Source organism: Ammospiza caudacuta, chromosome 4, assembly GCF_027887145.1.
Source record: "Ammospiza caudacuta isolate bAmmCau1 chromosome 4, bAmmCau1.pri, whole genome shotgun sequence".
Lineage (NCBI taxonomy): Eukaryota > Metazoa > Chordata > Aves > Passeriformes > Passerellidae > Ammospiza > Ammospiza caudacuta.
The window spans coordinates 58,257,727-58,278,757 of NC_080596.1; the positions used below are offsets into that span (position 1 = coordinate 58,257,727).

The following is a 21,031-nucleotide window of genomic DNA, read 5'->3' on the forward strand; positions in this document are numbered from 1 at the left end:
TTTTTCACTAGAATTTTTTACTCCAACCATTAAATTATAATGGATTTCAAATAATCAATCCTCTTCTCTCCTTCTCCAAAGACCATCCTTCTGTTTTAGGAAATCCCTTGTTAAAATATTATTTAATTTTCAGTATCTCTTCAAGTTAAAATATGTCGTTTGCTGTGGAAATTTTACGCTGGTATGTATGATCTAGTTCAGAATCAGACCTGTGACCTTGTCCTGCACCACTTTTTATCTGAAGATGTAGGAGTGTCCATCAGGAACCATCTCAAACTGAGCTGGGCTCTCAGCTTGGCTGTTGGTCAGAATGAGGTGGCCTCAATTCCTTACAGAATTATGGTATCAGTTAGGCTGGAAAAGACCTTTAAGGTCATTAAGTCTTGCTATGTTATGCATGATGATCAAACCCTCTTTTTTAACCCCTTTTCCAGTTGCCCAGTTTTAAACCTTATTTTAATTTATTTCCTATTCAAATTCTTAAAACAGACAGCACAGTATAATAGAGAATGGTAGAATCAGTTAGGTTGGAAAACACCTCTAAGGTCCTTGAGTCCAACTGTTAAGCTGGTACTGCCAACTCCACCAATAAACTGTTGGTGGTTTATATTTTATTTTATCTTTCTACAGACCAATCTGGAAAGCTGAACCATGTTATGCTTTGGGTGTGTTGTTAACAGAAGTAAAAATTTCCCCAGTGATGCAAAAACTATATAAAAAAATGTACAGAGGGTTAATCTCTGTCTAACTTCAGGTAGCTGTTTTGGGAGATGGCACTGCCACAAAGCCACCACACAGAGCTGGGGTTTTCCAAGTGTGAGTTCAGAACATCTAGGTCAGAACCAGCCCTAGTCCCTTGTCTGTAGAAGAAGCATGAATTTAATTAGTTTCAGCATCTCTTGGCACATTCTAACATCCTGAAGCACTGCATGTTGCTGTTAAAATCCTCCTTCTGATGAAGACTACTATGATAATCCTTTCTTTTTTCCCCTCTCCTACACTGGCCTCTCCTAGTGAACATACCTACAGTGGAGCCTGCAGCATGTCATGTCACTAAACTTCTTTTGAGTTTAGAGAGAAAGCTGTTTCCTTTAATGATAAAGAAAAATGCAGTTGCTCAGTAATAAGGTAACAGCTGTTTTGGTGAGATCAGTTCAGTAGTGTAATTATTTCTAGGTCTTTGTAGTAGTAATGGAAAACCTTCCAATTCTGTACTTTAGAACAGAGTAGTCCAGACCTGGAATATATTGATTTCCAGTAACAAACAAAATCTTCATTAGTTCTTTTATTAGACAACTGGCCTGATACTATGCTCTAACAATATGGCTTCATAAATAGAATACTATGAAAAATCTATTGAGAACATTTTAATCAGTTTTGGCATATATTATTCATTAATATGATTATGATTCAGTAGTAATAGCTGGGCTGTGATCTACTGGAGGCCTGAGAATTTAGTCCCTGTGTTGCTTTATAGGAAACTGGAAGAATGATCAATGTAGTGTTAAGAAAATGAAAAATATCTTCTTTTTTAAATCCTATAGTGCAGCATTATAGTTTAAGAAGGCTGTTTTATGCTGGGCACACTAAAGTGGTGTCAAAAACCATGTTCAGACTGGCAGTCACATAAATATTTCTGCATTTGAGAGGTCAGGCTGTAAAAATTTCTATTTCCACACTACTGGCATGCTCAGATGCAAGTCATGTTTCTCAGTAAAGGAAATCCTATGTGTACTCACCAAAAGTGATGTCTAATTTTTAGTCAGGCAAGAACATAGTTAATAAAATACTAGTTTCTAAATCAAAGGCATTCTTAACATCTGTAGAATTAAAAATATACTAGTGTCTGCCTGGTTTGCAATTTCTAATCCAGTTGGCCATACCTTTTAGCACAAGATAATGAGGGGAGCTTGCTATTGCAATATTCCTTCAAAGTGAAGAGAATTCAATTAAGCTATTAAGCAAAAGTATAGGGGCTTTTTCAAACTTCTTTCACTCAGTCTATGCAATAGCTAGGTAGGTGTATGCAGGGGAATGGTGAAAACTGTAAATATTGAATGCAAAAATTGCTTTGATTTTTTTCTTTCATCTTTATTGATATCAAATTGAATGCTTCCTTCTGTGGAACAGCATATTGCATGAAAGCAATATTACTTAAGCAAGCTTGAAAAAATGCAGGTGGCCTTGTACTGCAAGACCAGAACTCATTATTTGCTGTGAAACATGTAAGAAAAAGAGATAAAACATCATCAAAAAATATCTATCTTGTTTGATGAAGATTAAGGAGGAAACAATGTGTACTATTTCATTATTGGCATCAGTCCAGGAAATAATGTTTAGTGTTAATTAAATCTTCTATAATATCTTTCATTTGAAAATAGAAGTGTATTAGAAATACTCATTCCTTAGATCTCACAAATATTATTCCCATTTTCTAACTGAATGCATTGGTTAGGAGAGGAGCAGAGCTAGACAGAGAACCAGCAATGCCAACTTTAGTTCTGTATTTAGCAGACAGAACATGGTCCTGAACTTCAAATTAATCACAAATGTGTAAGACGGGGCAGGTGTAACTCTGCAGCTCCAGGCAGCTCCTGAGTTAACTGGCAATGCAGCTGAGCTGATGGGCTGTGATGTTCAGGATGATGTGGGTGAGAAACAGAAATGTCCTTTAGCCATGATGGAGACCTAAGCTAAAGGAGCTGGGCTGCATTCATTTGGTGAACAGGAGCATGTAGAGTTGTATCAAGTCTATTTTGCTGTCCAGAGAGAAAATTTCAGTTAATTTACATTGCTTCCACAGGTTTTTGGACATACATAAGATGGCAGTTAATTCTGGTCCAAACCTGCTCCTCCTGTTTTACTTTTAGCATGGAGGTGAGGCGATCAGTTGCTACAATGCTGAGAGGTTTTGAAAATCCTATTCTTTCATTTCTAAATCCTGAAAAATTTATGATGAAGTTTTTATGTATATTGTAAGTTCTTCTAAGAAAGGACTTTTCCTTACCAAATATTCAGAATATATGATGCTTTAATCCTGACTGAAGGCATGAGACTACTCTGGAACAAACAATAATCAGTCTATTGTGTTTTTATTAGACTGGTTTAATAAATGCAATTATTTTCACTTATTCAATTGATTGACTGTTTATTCATCTTTAATATTCACTGTTCTGATTTGTACCTTTTGCATGTCATTTCAATGGTTATCAGGATACTCTTGTTTTAATTAATTTACTTGAATTCGAAATTACAACTTTTCATGTAACTGTGTTCTCTTGCTATAGATGATCCTGGTCTTTTCATCTATTTCTTTTTTTGTGTCCTGTGTCCTAATTTCCTATTAAAAACATGTTAATCTGTTTCATTCTGCTTCTGACTGTGTTGTAAGTGACTAATAATTTAAGATCTATTATTAGAGCTCACCACACTGTTAGTCAATGTCACACTGTAATTTAAGGCAGTGTGAAACTATCTTAAGAAGCTGTGAAAAGTTATAAGTCATAACCATATTGATGTTTCAGCCATTTGTAAAGAATTATTTACTTGAATAACTGCTATTATTAAGAAAAGATATTAAGAAAAGTCTACAAGTGACATTTAATTTAAATCATGGAATCACAGCATGGTTTGGGTTGGAAGGGACCATAAAGACCACCTTGTTCAACCCCCTGCCATGGGCAGGGACACCTTCCACGAGACCTGATTGCTCCAAGCCCCTGCAACCTGGCTTTGAGCAATTCCAGAGATGGGGCATCCACAACTTCTCTGAGCAACCAGTTCTAGTGCCTCACCACCATCATGAGCAAGAACTTCTTCTTTATATCCAATTCAAAAAACCAAACTATATTAACAAAACGTAGTCTGTCTCCATCATTTCTTGTCTTTTTCTGCAAATTAGGTTGGTTTTAAGTGATACCTTGTTATGTCATCAAATCCCTGAATGACATTTATATGGTGGCAAGCACAATTTGGGTTTACAACTATGGCCTTCATGTTTCCAGAATATAGGGAGAGGCAATTCTTAAATTCATTAATGATTTTTAAATTTTCTTTGGATGTTTATTTTCACTTTAACTTATTCATGAATGGAAAGCACTGTTAAAAATTTCTTGCATGTATTATCTGATATCTCTGAAATTTTTCAGGTTAATTGCCCAGATCCACGACGAATTGTTGTTTGAGGTCGAAGATTCTCAAATCCAGGAATTCTCAGGTAAATAAAATCTCTTCTGCTCTTTTCCTCTTAGAGAATAAAGAACTAATGTAGTGAGAAGAAGCACATTGGTTCTCACAATTAAGAAAATGTATACTAAGCAGATTTTTCTGAATGTTTTCCACCACTGGCTTGTATGTAAAATGTGATATACTCATTTGGAATTCATTAGCATGATTATTTGTATGTAGTTTTTTAATCAAGATTTCATCATCCACTGTGTGAATCCTGTAAAAGTAAATACTATTTCTTCCAAGGTTTTAGAGGGAAATAAACCAGTTTGGAGTACTTTAGATTAGGGGCTGTTACATAAAGAATTATTCCATTCTTCATGTAAGATTATGCCACACTGTAATTTCTAAATTAGTTTACTGCTTTTTTGTAATAAGAAACATTTATGATGGCACTCTCAAGATTAAGGTTAGTAAAAGTTTGTGCCTATGTTTCTATCTTCTCATCTGTCTTACTTCCAGACATTATTCCCTAAGCCAGGGTTTGTGTCAGCATCTGGTACAAATTTAGCAAGTGAGGGCATGTAGCAGACTATTGGGTCTCTTCCCCAGTAAATTGTGGATTTATTCCTGTAGGCACCAAGTGGTTATTCACAAATGTTGACCTAGTTTGAAGCTCAACAAAATGTTTGGCTAAACCCATTAGTCAAAATATCAAAAATGATTTAAATTCACCAATACAAGAAATATCTTCCATTATAGCACAAGCATTTAATAAAAAATTAATTTCACCTTCCCGTGCTGCATTCATTTGAACAGTGCAATTTCCTATATTAGTCTCATTTCATCACTGATCCCTCTTGTGAATATTAGTTCAGAATGAGAGCATTAAAACTCTATCTAATCTAAACAAATTACCTGGGAGGTATTTCAGCTCAATATATTCAGGGCATTGTAATGAATTAAGTTAATATATTAACATTTGACCTCTAAATACAGGAATTAAAATCAGATTTAAAGTTTAAAAAATATATGCAATTTATAGGAGATTGCAATATCTGTTCAGAAAATGTCTAAAAGTGACATAGTTTCAGAGTTAGGAAGTGTAGTGCATTGAAAGACATCTGTAGGACAGCATAGAAGGATTTTTATTATCTTATTTTGCATCAATTTGCATAAAGTATAGAGCTAATATTATACCCAAAATATAAAAATGATTCATGGTTGATTATACATGTAGAAAATCATAGATTCTGCCCCCATTGGGTCAAATTTAGATCTCCATTACTAGTCTGAATTTGTAGCAAATTCAGAAAAATCAATACTTTTCAAGTATAACAGAAAAAAACCTCTAGCTATCATATGAATAATAGTAATACATTATCCCAATATGGAAATATGGTGACTGGAGGCTTTTTTCTGAAAATGCAGAAGGAGTGCAATTCAAATACTCAAGTTTAGACTGTGTAGTAATTAGTTTGCTGATCTCCAGGTCTAGCTGCAGGGTGCAGAACAAACATACCTGTAAATTCCTTCTTGTGCCTCAAAGTTATAATCCTATAATTGAAGTTGCTAAGATGACCTTTAAAAAATGGACTTGGGCAGTCTTGAGGTATGAGATACCTTGGAAATTGTCATTGCACTTAGCATGGGCTGCCAAACTTGAGTGTTCAAGATGGAAGTTTGTTTCATTCTGCTGATTGAAGATTGACTTTTCAATTTGTCTCTACTTTGCCCTAAGAGCCAAAGAAAAAAAAAGGAAATTCTTCATTACAGGAACTTTCAGATATACTCCTGTCAGAACAGAAGAATGATAACTTGTCTTATTCTTTACACAAAAGAGATATTGAGATATTGATTTCTTTCCTTTTTATTCATCACTGGGAGAGCCTTACTTGGAGTACTGCATCTGGTTCTGAGCTTCCCAGACTGAAGAAAGTGCAACAAAGGGTGACAAAGATGATGAAGGGTCTTGGGGGAGAAGGCAGGCTGAGACCTGGGACTGTTCAGCCTGGAGAAGAGAAAGCTCAGGGGATCTTGCTAATGTATATATCCTAAGGGAGTGGGCATAGAGGAAGTGGTGGTGCCCAGTGACAGCACCCAGGCAATGGGCACAAACTGAAACACAAAAGGTTCCCTCTGTAGATGAGGGAACACTGTTTTACTCTCAGGGTGACTGAGCACTGGCACAAGTTGCCCTGAGAGGTTGTGGAGTCTCCATCCTTGGAGATGTAAAAAAGCCATCTGGACAAGGTCCTGGGTAACCAGCTCGAGGTGGTCCCTCTGAGCAGCAGGGCTGGACCAGGTAAACTCCAAAGGCTCCTTTCAACCTCTCTGACTGTGGTTTGCAAGTAGTTCTGCTACTGGTAGAAGAACTAATCCAAGATGTCTTAAAAGGGTCCAAAGCTGGCAATTCTTCAGTCATTAATGAGGATTTTGTTTGATCTGAATAGCAGAGAAAGTGTGGATCTGCAGTCGCATCTCACTTGCAGCCAGCAGCAGTGCTGAAGCACATCTCCCTATTGTCCCAGTCCTTGGTGGGAATGGCTTGAGTTCACATCACAGAGCAGCCTGAGAACAGTTGACCTAGATTCCTTTCAGATGAAACTAAATAGGAACACGCTTTTTCTCCTCATATTTTCCAATTATTTCCGGAGCTGCTAAGTAAGGTAACAGATTAGATATCTGAGAGTTAAACCAAAGAGGAGTCAGTAGGATATGTGCTCTTAATTCACTTAAGTGCTTTGAAAGTCCAAATAGAGTTTTCATCTCTTTACCTAAAGTTCTCTCACCCTTTTTTAAAAATCCTTACTCTTTTTGTTTTTATTTGCCAATATTCTTTAGCTGTCAGCTTTGTCTTTACATATCTAATGAGCTTTTGTCCATTCAGAAACTTTAAATTACAGAATCTGCTGACTTGCAGTTTCCAGCCTGCAGTTTAATGATCCAGAGAGAAATCTCAGTTGTACAGTCACAAAGCTCTGTAAAGGGAAGGACGTGGACTTGCAGCTAAAGAACAGTGCTGGAGGGTTTAAATGGATTACACTTCAGTGCTGTGTTATTCTTCTGCATTTAATGTGATCCAAGAAGTATGGCCTACTATTCAGCATGTTTGCATTCTGATTCCAGTCATGCTTCTGATCTACTTTTTCAGGAAAGCATCAACAAATATATGTCTCCTTTTTCTTGCTTGTAGAATGAACATGAAACTTAAAATATTTTTAAGATTTATAAATTAAGAACATAAAGGTAAATAGTATTATTTCATAAGATCACAATGCAGGAGATAAGCCTTCTCAGCAGCATTTCCCTGATGGAAGAGTCTCTTTTGAATTGCTTCACAACATTAAAATGTTCTTTTGCTTCTTAGACTCTCTTGAATGGCAGCTGAAAATTGCCCCAAGGAATTGTAGTATTGGCACCTTCTTTAGTCTTGCATAGGACTTCATATGTTCCCATAAGAATTTCCAGGACTTTACAATATACAGAAATCCCATTTATAGTGCATCTAATAATGCACAAATTATTTGGAATATTTTGAATCTAATAAACAAGAGGACAAGCAAACAAGCAAAGAAATGTTCTTTTTTTTCTGATCTACTTCTGCACAAAGTACTGCATGAGGTGGGTCATCTCAAGGTCTCATCTGTACTTTGGAAGAATACCTTCTTCAAAAAGAATCCATTGCCCACAGTTTTATAGTGCACATATGGCTCACTCTGAATGGACAAGACAGAACATCATTTATTTATAATAAGGTTTTGACTGCCCAAGCTTTGACATACTTTGAAATACAATGAAGCACATACTACTCTGAATGTTGCAATTTTCATCAATGATATGGAATATTGTTTCCTTCAATTCTCTGTTTAGGGCAAGAACATGACAGCAAAAGAGCTTTTTAAAATCCTAATTTCCTATTAGAGGGTGCTTGGGAAGTTCAAATCAAAACATTTGGCAGAAATTCGTTTTGCTTGGGCAGAACACTCTCAGCTTTACCATCAATAATCTGCCTGGTTTCTGGCCAGCTTGCCTGTCTGGCTTCCTCACGTCTTGAGCTCTCCAGCAGCCCAGGAAGCAGAAAGGCAGATGATACTATGGGAATGCCAAAAACTGGATTCTTGGATCTGAGAAGGCTCAGTGCCTCTGAGTCCTGAAGTCTGTGTAATCGGGTAGTCAGTCTGTCCCCAAGTCAGACTCTGGAAGAGTATTTAGGAATGGCAGAACTCAATTTTTCATTTTGTGAGACTGTTTCTGACACTGGTGCTCCATGCTGTGTTTGAACTGCCTCTTTGGCTTTGGATTATGCTGAATGCATTACAGCTAAAAGGGGAGACATGCTTTGTGGGGAAGAAAAGTCAATTTTTAAATTTTTTTTTTTACGGTCAAGGGATACCTGTAGTTACAACTGTAGAATCTGGCTTCTAATGTGTGTTCCATAAATAGCTGATGAGTTTGAAAGGTGAACTTTGCCAGCGGCAATTACTGTGGACTCTTCTATGCCTTTCTCTCTGCTTGATTGCATCCATTAGTGATAATTAAATGAAAGACACTTGGTACTTGAAATAACATCTTTTTGTGGAAATTCATGTATTCCAGTGCTTTGTGTTCAATATCACAGTGCATTAGAGTAATTTTAAAGGGGTTTTTTTTAGAATTCATTTATAATTATACAGTATTGATAGAAATAAAAAATTTCTGCATCTGTTTGTATTTTTGATACATGCACAATGTAGAGCTTGAAACAATTTTTCTAATACTTTACTAGGTATAAAATATTTCAGCTGAAGTCCTTACCTTAAATTTAAGAACATAGAAATGACCAGTCAAAAACAAACAAACAAACAAAAAAACCCCAAATAACAAAACACAACCAAAAAGAAAAACCAAACCAACAATCAATATAAATTAAACCTATTTATGTTAGTATTAAGATCACTTGCTACCCAAAGAATAGTATCTTAGACATTTTTTTAACATCTGCCAGTGCACATTTTTGACTCACATACAGATTACATGAAATTTCACTTTATTCTGCTGCAATTTTATGCTTACTTGATACTGAGACAACTGCATTAAAATGTGCACATGTTCAAAATGGAACTGCAGGAACAGAAGAACAAAAGAATGAACTGGTCATCACAAGTTAGTGACATTTTCTTTCCTCTGAGGTGCCGTTTTCTAGCTTGGAAAACACTGGTGCGTAAACTAAAGATGCCTCTAGATAGCTTTCAATTTGCAAAAATTCCTGTTCCATAGATCATATGTCTGGCCAGCTTTGACATGTTTCTAGAGTCATAATTTCATAGGTGAGTGCACTTGAAAAATGTCTTCAGTTTGATAGGGACAAATAAGCTTTTGTTCCACAGCAAGCATGCGTGTCTTATCTTTGTTCCTATTCACAGCACTTTCAATAAGCATATTTATTCTGGTCAGTATCAAGAAAATCTAATGTATGGTAAAACATGTGTTAAAATTTCAGTTCCTCTAAAATCTTTTAACTTTGCTGTCACCAATTTTTTATGCACAATATTTTAACATGTATACGTAGCTTACAAAGCATTTTAAGATGAGTATAATCAACAGCTTTCCTAATTGCTGACTATGGGTTTTGAGAGATAACTTGCAAAGATTGGGAGAACAGCATTTTACAGATGCCTTTGCAGTACATGGCTGGCTGTAAAGGAACACTTTAAAATTAATAATTTATGTGCCCTAGATATACTAGATTCTTGACTGAACAGAAATAATCATTATCCCCAAAGTCTCCAGTCTAAATCTTAGACAAGAAACAAAAAATCAAGAGTGATAGAGACAGATTTATTTAGACACTGTGGTTCTGTTTTTTAGTGACTACACTCTAAAATGTATACAAGATAAAGAAGATATAGTTGTACATGTTTGATTATTTATTGTGAGCCTTGAGAAAGAGGGAAGTTTTCAAGGAGATTTGCAAAAACAGTGGAAGAATCAGATATTATGTACATAGGACTAAAGGGAACCTTTCCTGTGATTACATACCCCCATGCCATATGGTCTCTTTTATAAATTATCATCTTCGTATGAAAAATTACTCCCACTAAGGACTGTTCCAGAATTTTGTCTCTCCAAAACCTAGAACTTTAAATTTCCAGCCTAAATGTATTCAGCCACTATACCTATTTATTTTTGTGCAAAGACTGTAATGTATTTAAATTCTTCCTTCTTCACTGTTTACAGTCTTAGCAGACCACTGAACAGGAATGGCAATCCAGCTGCTTTTTCTTGATATTTGCAAGGGAGTGATTTCAAAAGGCTGAAATGCAGACACAACAACTTCAGATTGCTTGAAATGAATGGCTTTACTAAACTCTGGATAGAGAAAAGTCAGTGTGACATGAGAAAGAGAACAGGGACCTGAACTGACAGAAAAAAAGGAAAGAAGAAAATGAAGCAAACCATGGAGAGGTTTTTAATGGTTGTCAAAGTGAATGAAGAACCGTTGGGTTTGTTCACTGATGTGGCCACTTTAATCTGTGCATTTTAAAATTAAGAGTATTTAAGAATGCAGCAGAACTCTGGTTGTGCCAGATGCCTTAGAGCAATAGATGTGTGAACCAACAGAGAAAGCTGTTGCAGTTATTGCTGCCATCATGCATCCCCTTTTGGGGATAACAGCTAAATGGGACATAACTAGTCTAGTTCAGAGGTCTAGAGAACCTGGGGGGAGCAGATCTAACTCAGTGCACAGGAGGCAGCAGCCTTTGTCATATCCCTCACTTATTTCAGCCCAGGAAGAGATGCTGCTGACTCATGCTCCATCTTTTACTGTCTGTTGGAACTCGTTTTGTCAAGAAGACCTATTCCTCTCCTTGCCCAAAGGCTCTGCTGCTGTTTATTTATCTAAAAACACAAGAAATTATAAGCTGCTCAGAGTTGAGTGTGCTCTTCCTAAGTGTCTGGTGAAACACACAGAGCTGAGTGATTCTGTGTGAGAAGTGCAGAATTCAGGTGTTATCCTCTCAAAAGTTTTGTGTAGTCATAGCTTGGAAAAAATGTTTATCCAGGACTGACTGGCAACACACTGAGCCTTCTGAAGGCATCCCACCTGGCTGGGGTGCCCCAGCATTGCTGACCTCCTGGAGCTGACAGCTTGTTGAAATTCAGAGTGGGCTTCTCAAGACAGAGGCAGTCCAACACTCCTCTATTAATAGCCATGTTGACTTGGACTGGATTACAAATGAGTAATTATTTAGGCCAGCACTTCTCCTTTCACAATCTGTGGATTGCAGTCTTTGTTTCTGCTTTTGAAAAAATGTTGTTCTGCCCCACAGTGGACCACGACGTACCCCAAATCTGACATGAAGCAAGCGTACAGGTGTAGCTGTACATAGATGTGTCAACAAATGTCTTGGCTTCCTCAGCTCTGGCACTTGATCTGCTGATACTTTGAGTTACTGCATAGTTTGGACTTCATGAAAAGCTTATGACAGCTCGTTAGCATAGAAATCTGAGTGAGCCAGCACGGTCTGATCACTGTTCAAGCAGAAGCTGGTTATCCTCATCATTATTATCAGGCCAGCCTCAGTGTCAGTGACACGACATGAAACATTACAGACTGCTCTTCATTGCTGGCATCATTAGAAAGGTTTTGGCAGCAGCCAGAGCAACAACATCCACAGCTTCTTAGAGTTCTTGTCACTCCTTTGCCTCTAACCTCAGCTGCCAAAGAGCTGTGATGTGCAGTGAGGGATAACTTCAAAGGAAGCTGCTCAGTAGTCATGTGGGTTTGCCCTGGCAGCTCAAATCACAGCCTCTGCTTCTTCTCAGGCCTCTGAGACACAAGACCACATCCATTATTTATTCCCCCATCCTGTCAGAGCAGGGCAGGTTCTGGGGCTACCTGGTATTCCTGCTTCACTTTCACTAGCCAAAAATACCTTCCATTTTAGAAGCTGTTGATCCTCTCCTTGATTTTTATTAGAAGAGCATGTGTTGAAGCAGCAATCTTTGTCAAGCAAAACACTAATTAGCAGGACCAGTGATGGTAAATCTGATCCCAGATGATTGTTTTGGAATAATTATAGATGCATTTGCACAGTAATACTGAGCATAGTGTTATGGCATGATGAGTTGTTAAGTTACATGAATTATACTGACATTAATTGTTTAGAGTCCTGATAGCTCCACTACCCCACAGAGATGATTTTTTAAAAAATTTGGCTCTGATCTTTTTACTTTGAAGATTAAAATATTTTTTAAAGTTCAGATTCTTGTGGGCTTTTTTCCTAGCTTCTTTTTTAAAGTGAGTTTTATGGTTGCACAAGAAAGTTAGAGAATTAAAATATATAAAATGTCATCACACAGATAGTTATGAGAAGTGAAGTTGAACACTGAGCATTCACACATGCTCTACATACCTTTATATGAAATGTAGTAGTGCTATACTTCTTTACATATGGGCTAGATAAATTAAATAATTCTGCAAATTTTACCCAAAAATTCAATTTAAAAAAGGAAATTAAACTGTTCTCAAGAGATAAAATATCACTTTAAAATAATCTGAAAAAGTTGTAAATTATAATTTTTAATGTAGAAATGCAGGTATTATGTAACAGAATATAAAAAACTATTTTTAATATACATATATATAACAATTCTAACATGGAAAATAAAGCTGTAGGTTTTCAAATTTACCTTACAGCACTGGTAAAAAGAATAATGGAGTCCCTACAGCAAACCAAAGCCTTGGAAGTGCCACTGAAGGTAGGGACAGTTTTGAATTTCCATTTCTTTCTCAGGCATGCTTAGCTTTGTACATCATCATCATCATCATCATATTAGGAATCTAGAAACAACTATTTTGCTTTTTACTTCAATTGTTTCATTTTCATATTTGCAGTAATTGCTTTTTCAAATTACTATAAAAGTTCCAAAGGAAAATAACTGAAAGAAAAGATACTCCCTTTTGGGAAGTGAGATTGTTGTAGCAATGCACATGGTAATTTAAAAATCTATTTCATTCATTGCCGTGGAACTTCTGTTGGGTGTGGTAGAGTGAGAAATATGTCCCTTTAATATGTGCCTGCCTTTCTAGATGTGCCAGGCATTCATTACTGCTGAAAAAATATTGCAAAGGATCTTTCTCCAGTAATTTTCAGTTAGAAAATGTGTCTATTTAACATTTCTGTGTGGATGCCTAGCACACAAAGCAAACAAAATCACTGGTCATTGCTAAAGGTAGAGAACATAATCTGCCAGACCAGCATCTCTAGAAAGTGAGTAGGTAACTACACAGCTTTCTATGTATTGGACCAAATGGTAATTACATGATAAAATAATTATGTTTTTCTATCTACAAAACTGGTACCTGTCACTGTAGCCTACTGCTCAGCTTTTGTTGCTTGGTAAAAGGCTAAAGCTCCTGGGAATCCCTAAACTTCAGTGAGCCAAAGCCCAAGGGTTTCCAGTGTGCTGACAAATGGAGTACTTGGTGTTGCCAGGTCACTCACTCAGCAGTAATACCCAACAAGATTCAGGGACAGAAACAGCTTTATTCTAATTAGTTCAGAGATGGTTGCAACATACAGATTTGCACTCATGGAAACAGCTGAAAAAGAAAACTACTTGATAATTTTTCTTGTATTTCCTCCTGCAGATCTTCTGTATCTATTGCAGAATTCCAGCCACTCTTTGAGGCTTGCAGTTACAAGACCCTTTATGGGTCCTTAGGGAGCCCATCCTTCCCACAAAAATTGAGAAAGGATAATGAAGGGTATCCAAGATCTAAATTACTCTTTCTGGTTCCCATACTTATTTCCCCCCTCACTGTTCACTTAACCTTTGTAAGATCTTACATTCCTGTTAACTAAATGTTAAAAGTCCAATGAGACTTTTTGGCTACACTGGGATTATAATGTCTCACACTGATACTCCCAAGCTTTGCAAAATGCATTTCTGTAGGTTGCTTACATTGTACACCTGTGTTTGCCTTTCTTCTTTTGTTACAAATTCCTTGGGAAAAAAAGAAGCTAGAGTGTTTTTCAAGATACATTACATTGAAATATTTTTAATTACTGGATTAGATACCTGGCATTTATGCTTCTATAAGGTTCTTAAAAATGATCAAGTATGGTATTACTGGTGGCATATAAAGTGAATAGCAATCATAGTCTCCTTTCCGGATAGGAAAAGTTTAAGGAGACTTTTTGGTGCCTTTTTCAGAGGTAAAATTTTCATACTTTCTCTGAGGAAGTCATGGCCATGAAATAAATATAAGCACTGTAATAGGTTTCTAGGAAAGACAAATGTTTACATGGTTACTGAGAGTGTTCCTGGTTGCAGGGGTAGAATATCATTTTAGTGTTACATTTTTCAGACTAACCATTAACTGGCAGAAGGTTTCAATGTCCTATGGACAAATGGGACATACCTTGTTATTCACCTCTGTCTAAGGTGTTTTACTGTCACACACTGGCAAATCCTTCTCAATGCATTAAACAGATGGGTTCAAGATGTCATTCCCATGAGAACCGTAATTCTCCTTTAAACACCAACTATGCTTTAATAGGTGAAAAGAAACACATTCTTAGACAATAAATAGTTATCTGGGGCTTTCAAAGATTAGGACTTTTGGAGATACACATTTCATAACCCTTGTTTGGTCTCCTTTTCCTAAGCAAATTACTGTGGCAGTCCTGACATTCTTCTGCTTGTGCATGTTAGACTACATCCATCATGGAGATACTTCAGCTTCCTCTGAAGCTTCAAAGAGAGATCAATGACAGAGGCCAGATAGAAAACATAAAGTTTGATCTCGGAGAAAAAATTGAGAGTGATCTTTAAAAAAAAGTCTGTTTTTTTGTTCATGTTGTTTACCCTTCTATACAGTACGAAAATGTCTTTCAGGATTAGAGATGTTAAAGATGAAAAGATTTTTGTGAAATGCTCCTGCTCCCCTTCAGCAGACTTCCTTCAACTAAATATGTATTATGTGCACCCTTATGTATGAATATTATTTCTTAATACAGAGACAAAATGTCACTAAAGTAGAGCACACATATAGTCTTAATGGGGAGAGAGCTCTTTTTCTTCTTTGAGGTAAAGGATGTTTTATCTTTGAAGTAGCTTTTTTTCCCCAAAATATAGTCCATGCTAATGAGGCAGCTTTCATGTCAGCAAATCTACTGTGTACAACAGCACTAGGCACTGCAAAACAAACTGAAATTAAGCCAAAGCAACAATAAAAATACCCCAGAACTTGAAAAGTGGGGGGTAAAAAACCCTAGTATCTTTATGCATTGCTGACAAAGTTGCTGATGAAAACATCAAAATCATCATTTGTAGCTCTTTTAAAAGCATGAGATGAATTTTGCTTTAGTGTATTCATTGCAATTCAGTAACATGTATTTGCAATTTGAAAACTAAAGGTTAGTTTAAATTGTTAAGGTATTTTTATCAGAATTGTAGCAATAATTGAGTATTAATACAAATGAAGAGCATTTCACACTGGATAGACATGGAATCTGGAGCAGTATTACATCCAAAGGGAAAAGCAAAAAGAGTAATTGTGCTATATGTGATGTGTTTATTTGTTTAAATTTTTATTTTTTTCCCTGACAGGTTCCCTTGAAAGTGATTCTCACCACTGGGAAATCATGGGGGTGTATGACAGAATTGGAGGAGATGTAAAGCAGTCATTGGGGATGTTATTCAGTACCCAAACACCTCATTGGCCTGTGCTGATTCCTGGCTGAATCACTAGGCAACAGCGCTGCTGGATCTTTCATAAGCACCTAATACTCTGCATGTGAATTTTTTTACTTCATTTTGTCTGTAGCCCTAGGCAACAGCAGTGAGATAAAACTGGTTTTTACCAGTTCATTGTGTTTCCTTTAGCCAAGGTATCCAGCAGGGAGCTGCTTTTGTTCACAGCTAAATTACTACATGTAAGAAATGAAACAAGACAGTATTAACCCTTTGGGAGCATCACAAATATATTTGAGTTACACAGATGTTTAGACTTTAATGTTAAATATTTTGTGAAGTGCTTGTGTAGAAATACTTATAAACTGGCAGTATTTGGACTGTGTCAGATGCTTGACTGTTGCGTTCAGCTTATTTTGTATTTTGTGAGTAGAATGTACTGCTTGGTGTTCGTCACATATTAACTGTCCCATTCCTCAGACTTAGAAAAAGAGTTAATGAACTTAATTTTGTCTAGAATTTTGGAGCAAAACAGATAAACAAAATAGAAGCTTAAAGGTATTAAAAATAAGGAGATTGTTGTCCATTCAATTAATTTCAAACTGAGTTTTCACTATAGCCTTAGCATACTTTAGACAAAGTATGACAGTTTTGCTAATTAATTATTTTTATTACTGATATAATGACAAATATTGTTTAGATAAATTTTAGGATTCAGCCTTATTCCTTTTTAGGATTCAGGCTTTTACTTCAATGTTTGAATTTTTTATTAATAATTTGTTTTTCTGTAGATTTTGTTCTTCAAGTGAGATTTGTTTCATAACATTACTGTTTTACAAATTCTGTCTCTGTGCTTGTGGTATATAAAATTGTCCTTGAAGTCTACTAATTATTCAGAAATTAAAGTCAAGCAGAAAACTTTTAAGAGTTGTTCAGTATGTTTCAGCATTAGACTTCAAATTATCACAGTAATACGATTTAAATTCTAGAACTGTATGATTGTAAAGACTTTGCAGCATTTTTAATTTGTATAATTAATTAATTTTACTTTGCACTTAGAGCCATTAAACTATTAAACATTGTTTTCTTATGTTGCTTATTAATCATACATAACCTGTCAGCTGATGTGAGTCAGTAGTTTCTAAAAATTGATTCTTATAAAACTGGCATTGATCATGTAAGCAAAGTCAGAACCTGCTGCACATTAATTGGGGCCAGATTTTGGCAGGGGGATCCAGCCTGCATGGCTGTGACCCCGTGCCAGGTGCTGGGAGCAGGGGCCCTGATCCCACCTCTCCAGCAGAGAGGAGGTTGCACAAGTTTCCTTCTGTTTTTTGCTATTTTCGAGCCCTCTGTGTTTGCAGTAGCATTGAATAAGTGTGAAATGTTCTGTCTCATCTCTTTCACTCCTCTTGAAGATCTGCTGGTTTTGGGAAGCCTCTACTAATTAAGCCCTGTTTCTGTAACACTATATTGCTAACCTTCCTACCATATGGAGCAAATAATAATTTTTGGTAAATTTCCCAGCTGATTTTCACCTTGTGCATTTTTCTTAGGATGCATACTTTACAATTAGATGAATGATGCATTTTTTTCAAACCCCTTCAACCTAACAAAACCCAAAAACACACTTAAGAACAAAAAGAACCTCAATCCACTTGTGCGAATTGACATCTGTTCAAATCTGCAGCTACAGAACTGCAGAGGTCACCACACAAATTTTCAAACACAGCCCTTCACAAATGACTGTCAGTCACACTTCCCCAGACATGTGCACTTTGTGTAGGTTGTCATACAAGAGGCAAAGTTAATATTTTATTCTCCTTGTATCACAGTTTCTTCAGGGTTTTAAATTCCCAGAGAATCAGCTAATAGAAGATTGAAGACCAAGCAGTAAAGCACCAATTTATCACAAGTGTCCAAGGGCTCATTCTGTGTGCACTGCTGTGAGGCCAAAACGCAAACTGGCATAATTTTGGAGGATTGTTGCTTACCAAGTCTTGGGACTTGGTGAAGTTTGTGTCCCCCCAGCTTGCAGAATACATACCATGAACTTGGGATATCAGTGCTCCAAATTCTCTAGTAAAGAAACTGAGAAGCTTTCTCCATTTGAGAAAGAGTAGTGTTTGCAGTTCATTTCCCAATGAGATCCTCTGGACAAGGCATCAGTTTTAGCTCACTTGTGTGCTGATCTATGTACAATCATAATAATCTGTGCAGTACAGTTTATCCAAACCTTAGTTGAGGCCTGAATCTAAAGAGCCATTATAGGAAGCAAGGCCAGTCCTGACCACAGATTTCCTCCCAAATAAATATAGGTGAAAATATTCAGTATTTGATGACTGCCTTGAATTCCTTTGGGTGGCACAATAATTTTACACCACAAGACTCAAGACCCTTATTATAATAAATAACCACCTTGTCAGGTTATTTTGGTTCTGCATGAAAGGGACTTTAAAACATGGTTAGGCTTGAGCAGAACAATCATAAGAGCACTTTTACATCCTTAAAGCTCTCAATTTGGTCTCTAAAATGATTCTGTTTTCCTCACAACCTACAAAGAGGCACTGGGAGAGCAAGAAACAAAACCTTCTGTTAGAATGGCAGAACCCTGCAAAAGTACTGATCAATGAGCATGGGAAATCACAAAATAAATGGGCAGGGGGAAATAGCTGGTTGTACTTAGTTCCAGTTATTCTTTGTGAGCAGGAATTTCATTAATTGATTCTCTGAACACAGTAATAACACCCTTTTAAACTGATTTGTGTCTGGGTTTTATTTCAGGTCTGTCTTTGACGGCCTGAATCTTCCTTCTGTTCATCTGTAAATCTCTTTGTTTGCCATGTGAAGTAGTGGGGAACGAGCACTATTTGAAAATACTTCAGCTCAGTGTCTGTGGGAAATGAAACAGCTCAGCTGTTTGCTGGTGTTTGCATGGGATGCCATGACCAACACTTCCCTGCTTGCAAATCTTGTCATGTCCACATACAACTGTGGGACAGCAGGACTGATCTTCAGTGCTGGTCCAGCTTGATAAAAACCATAGCTCAAACACTGACCTCAGATGTTATGTGAGCAAGACATCTTAAACATGAGGAGGGGAAAAAAGTGTGAGTTTTTGCAAAGTAAGAGTAGATTAAGAGATTGAGTCTGCTAGATCACTCAGGACATAGTTTTATTAATCTTAATGATTAAGAAAAAGCCCTTAAAAAGAAAATAATTTCATTTTTTGGGAGTCAGCAAAACCTATTCCTCTCATTTCATGTTTAATCTGATTTTAAAAGGAGGACAAATAAGGTTGGTTCAAGGTTGTTGAACAAGGTTCAAGGTTGAAACTTCTTTTCTTGCTTCACCACTAGAAGACCAGACTGGACAAATCCCTGAGTAGCCTCTTTTTGGCCTCATAGCTCACCCTACTTTGAGCAAGGGGTTGGACTGGAGACCTCCTGAGATCCCATCCCTACTGAGTTTTGGTCCTGTGTCATTCCTCAGTTAGACAACAGCAATCACCTGGGTGGAAGACAAACCAGAAATTCCCTTTAAACATTCTGCTCACCACATTAAGGATATAGTGCCATTCCAGCAGAAGCCCCAGAAGTGTTTTGGAATTTGCCTTCCCACCTGTGTTGCCTCATTCTGTGCCAGCATTTACTATATTCCCTGGCTCACAGGCTCACTTTTGGCTGGTATACTTCCTTTTGGTAGTAGCACATTGTCAGAAACATTCAGGGAGTGGAAAGGAATAGTTTTTTCTGCCATTCTGCAATGGTTGTAATAGAGTTCTCTGTGTTTAAAATAAGTTTCAATCGTGCCTTGTCTTTGCCTTGCTGGGAAACATCCCCAGCCTAATAATCAACTCATCCCTTCTGGAGACAGCAGCCAGGCTGTTCTTACTGGTCAGCCGGTTCTCTTGAGACCTATTTGAAGGGCACTTCTACCACCTGTTCCTGCAAGTCCCTTTTTGTTATCAAGCAAGTTGTTATTATCTGCTCTAAGTCGAGGCAATTTTTTATGCTGTCTATTTATGTTTTGAATTGTGGAGGTCCAACTTCCAGTCAATGTTTGTACATTTTCTGTCCACTTTTCCATGTCACCTTCTTCATTCAAGGTTAATTAGTTGGACAATTTTTAGCTCCTTTCTTCCTCAGCTTTTGCTTCTTACACTGACAATTTTCCACTGCTAACCTTTCCTCCCTGCTAACCACTCCTCATCGATGCTGTTGTTATTTCTAGTACAAATCTCACTACTAGTTGTCCACAAGTTAAAAAAATTGCTTATATTTTTATCTCTAATCATTGTGCCCTCAGTTGATTCCTCTGCCATTTGGTATGACATTTATGCATTTATAGCATTTTAGAGACTGTTCTCTGGCTAATTATATTTTTACTGTTATTCATTTCATGATCAATTTTTCCAGGCTATCAGAAATCGACTGTAGAAATCCTCTCTGGTTTCCCCTCCCCCTACATTTTTGGCAGCTTGATCTGCTGTGCACGCTGAATTTCTCACATCTAATTATTCAAAAGTGCCATGCATCAGATTACAATCCCATTTTCCAATTTGTGTGTTAAGCAGAGTACTGTAGTTACAGGCTCCTGAGAATCAACCTCCATCCTCCCCACAAGTGGCTCCTGCCTTTCTCTACAGAATTGGCTGAGACAAAATTAAATATCTCCTTGGGTTACTTGGCCTGTCTGCACTGATCCATTAGTCCACATCCAGCTGAGTCCAGAAATTCGTTAATTGCTGATTTATCCTAAATGTTTTATTGGTATCTGGTTAGGTGAAGAAGACAAGTGTCCTCAGGACTTCTGCCAGATATTTTTTTCCCTCTCTTTTTAACTCTAAGCTATGCCCCAGAGCCTGTTCAGGCTGATGATTGACTCCAAACTGCATGTGAAAGACACCTATAAGAACTTCATTTCTTCACAATGAATAAATTCTGCAGCAGTTTGAAAGCTGAGCCACCCTACTCTCCTGCCAGCAATCCCCATCTCTGTTTATCTTCCCATCCATTCACTTGAACTGTGATGGTAAATTAAATAAGCTACCCAGGGAGGCTTTCCTTTAAATATAATGAGCTTTTGTAACATATGAGCTGGGAGAAGTCAACATCTTCCCTTGAGGCCTCTGTGGGTCTCAGATGAGGTTAAAAAAGTGTTGCAAATGTTGGGCTGT

At 37.0% G+C, this 21,031-nt stretch overlaps 1 protein-coding gene across 1 annotated transcript in view; it reads left to right on the forward strand.

Moving 5' to 3' along the window:
* The window catches only part of POLN (DNA polymerase nu), a 90,377-nt gene extending 74,540 nt beyond the window's left edge, over positions 1-15,837 (forward strand). The window contains exons 23-25 of the mRNA XM_058804335.1: positions 4,149-4,216; positions 12,851-12,912; positions 15,769-15,837. Coding sequence (XP_058660318.1) covers positions 4,149-4,216; positions 12,851-12,912; positions 15,769-15,837 — 199 coding nt within the window. The remainder of the gene's footprint in view (positions 1-4,148; positions 4,217-12,850; positions 12,913-15,768) is intronic.
* Positions 15,838-21,031: the final 5,194 nt, after the last annotated feature.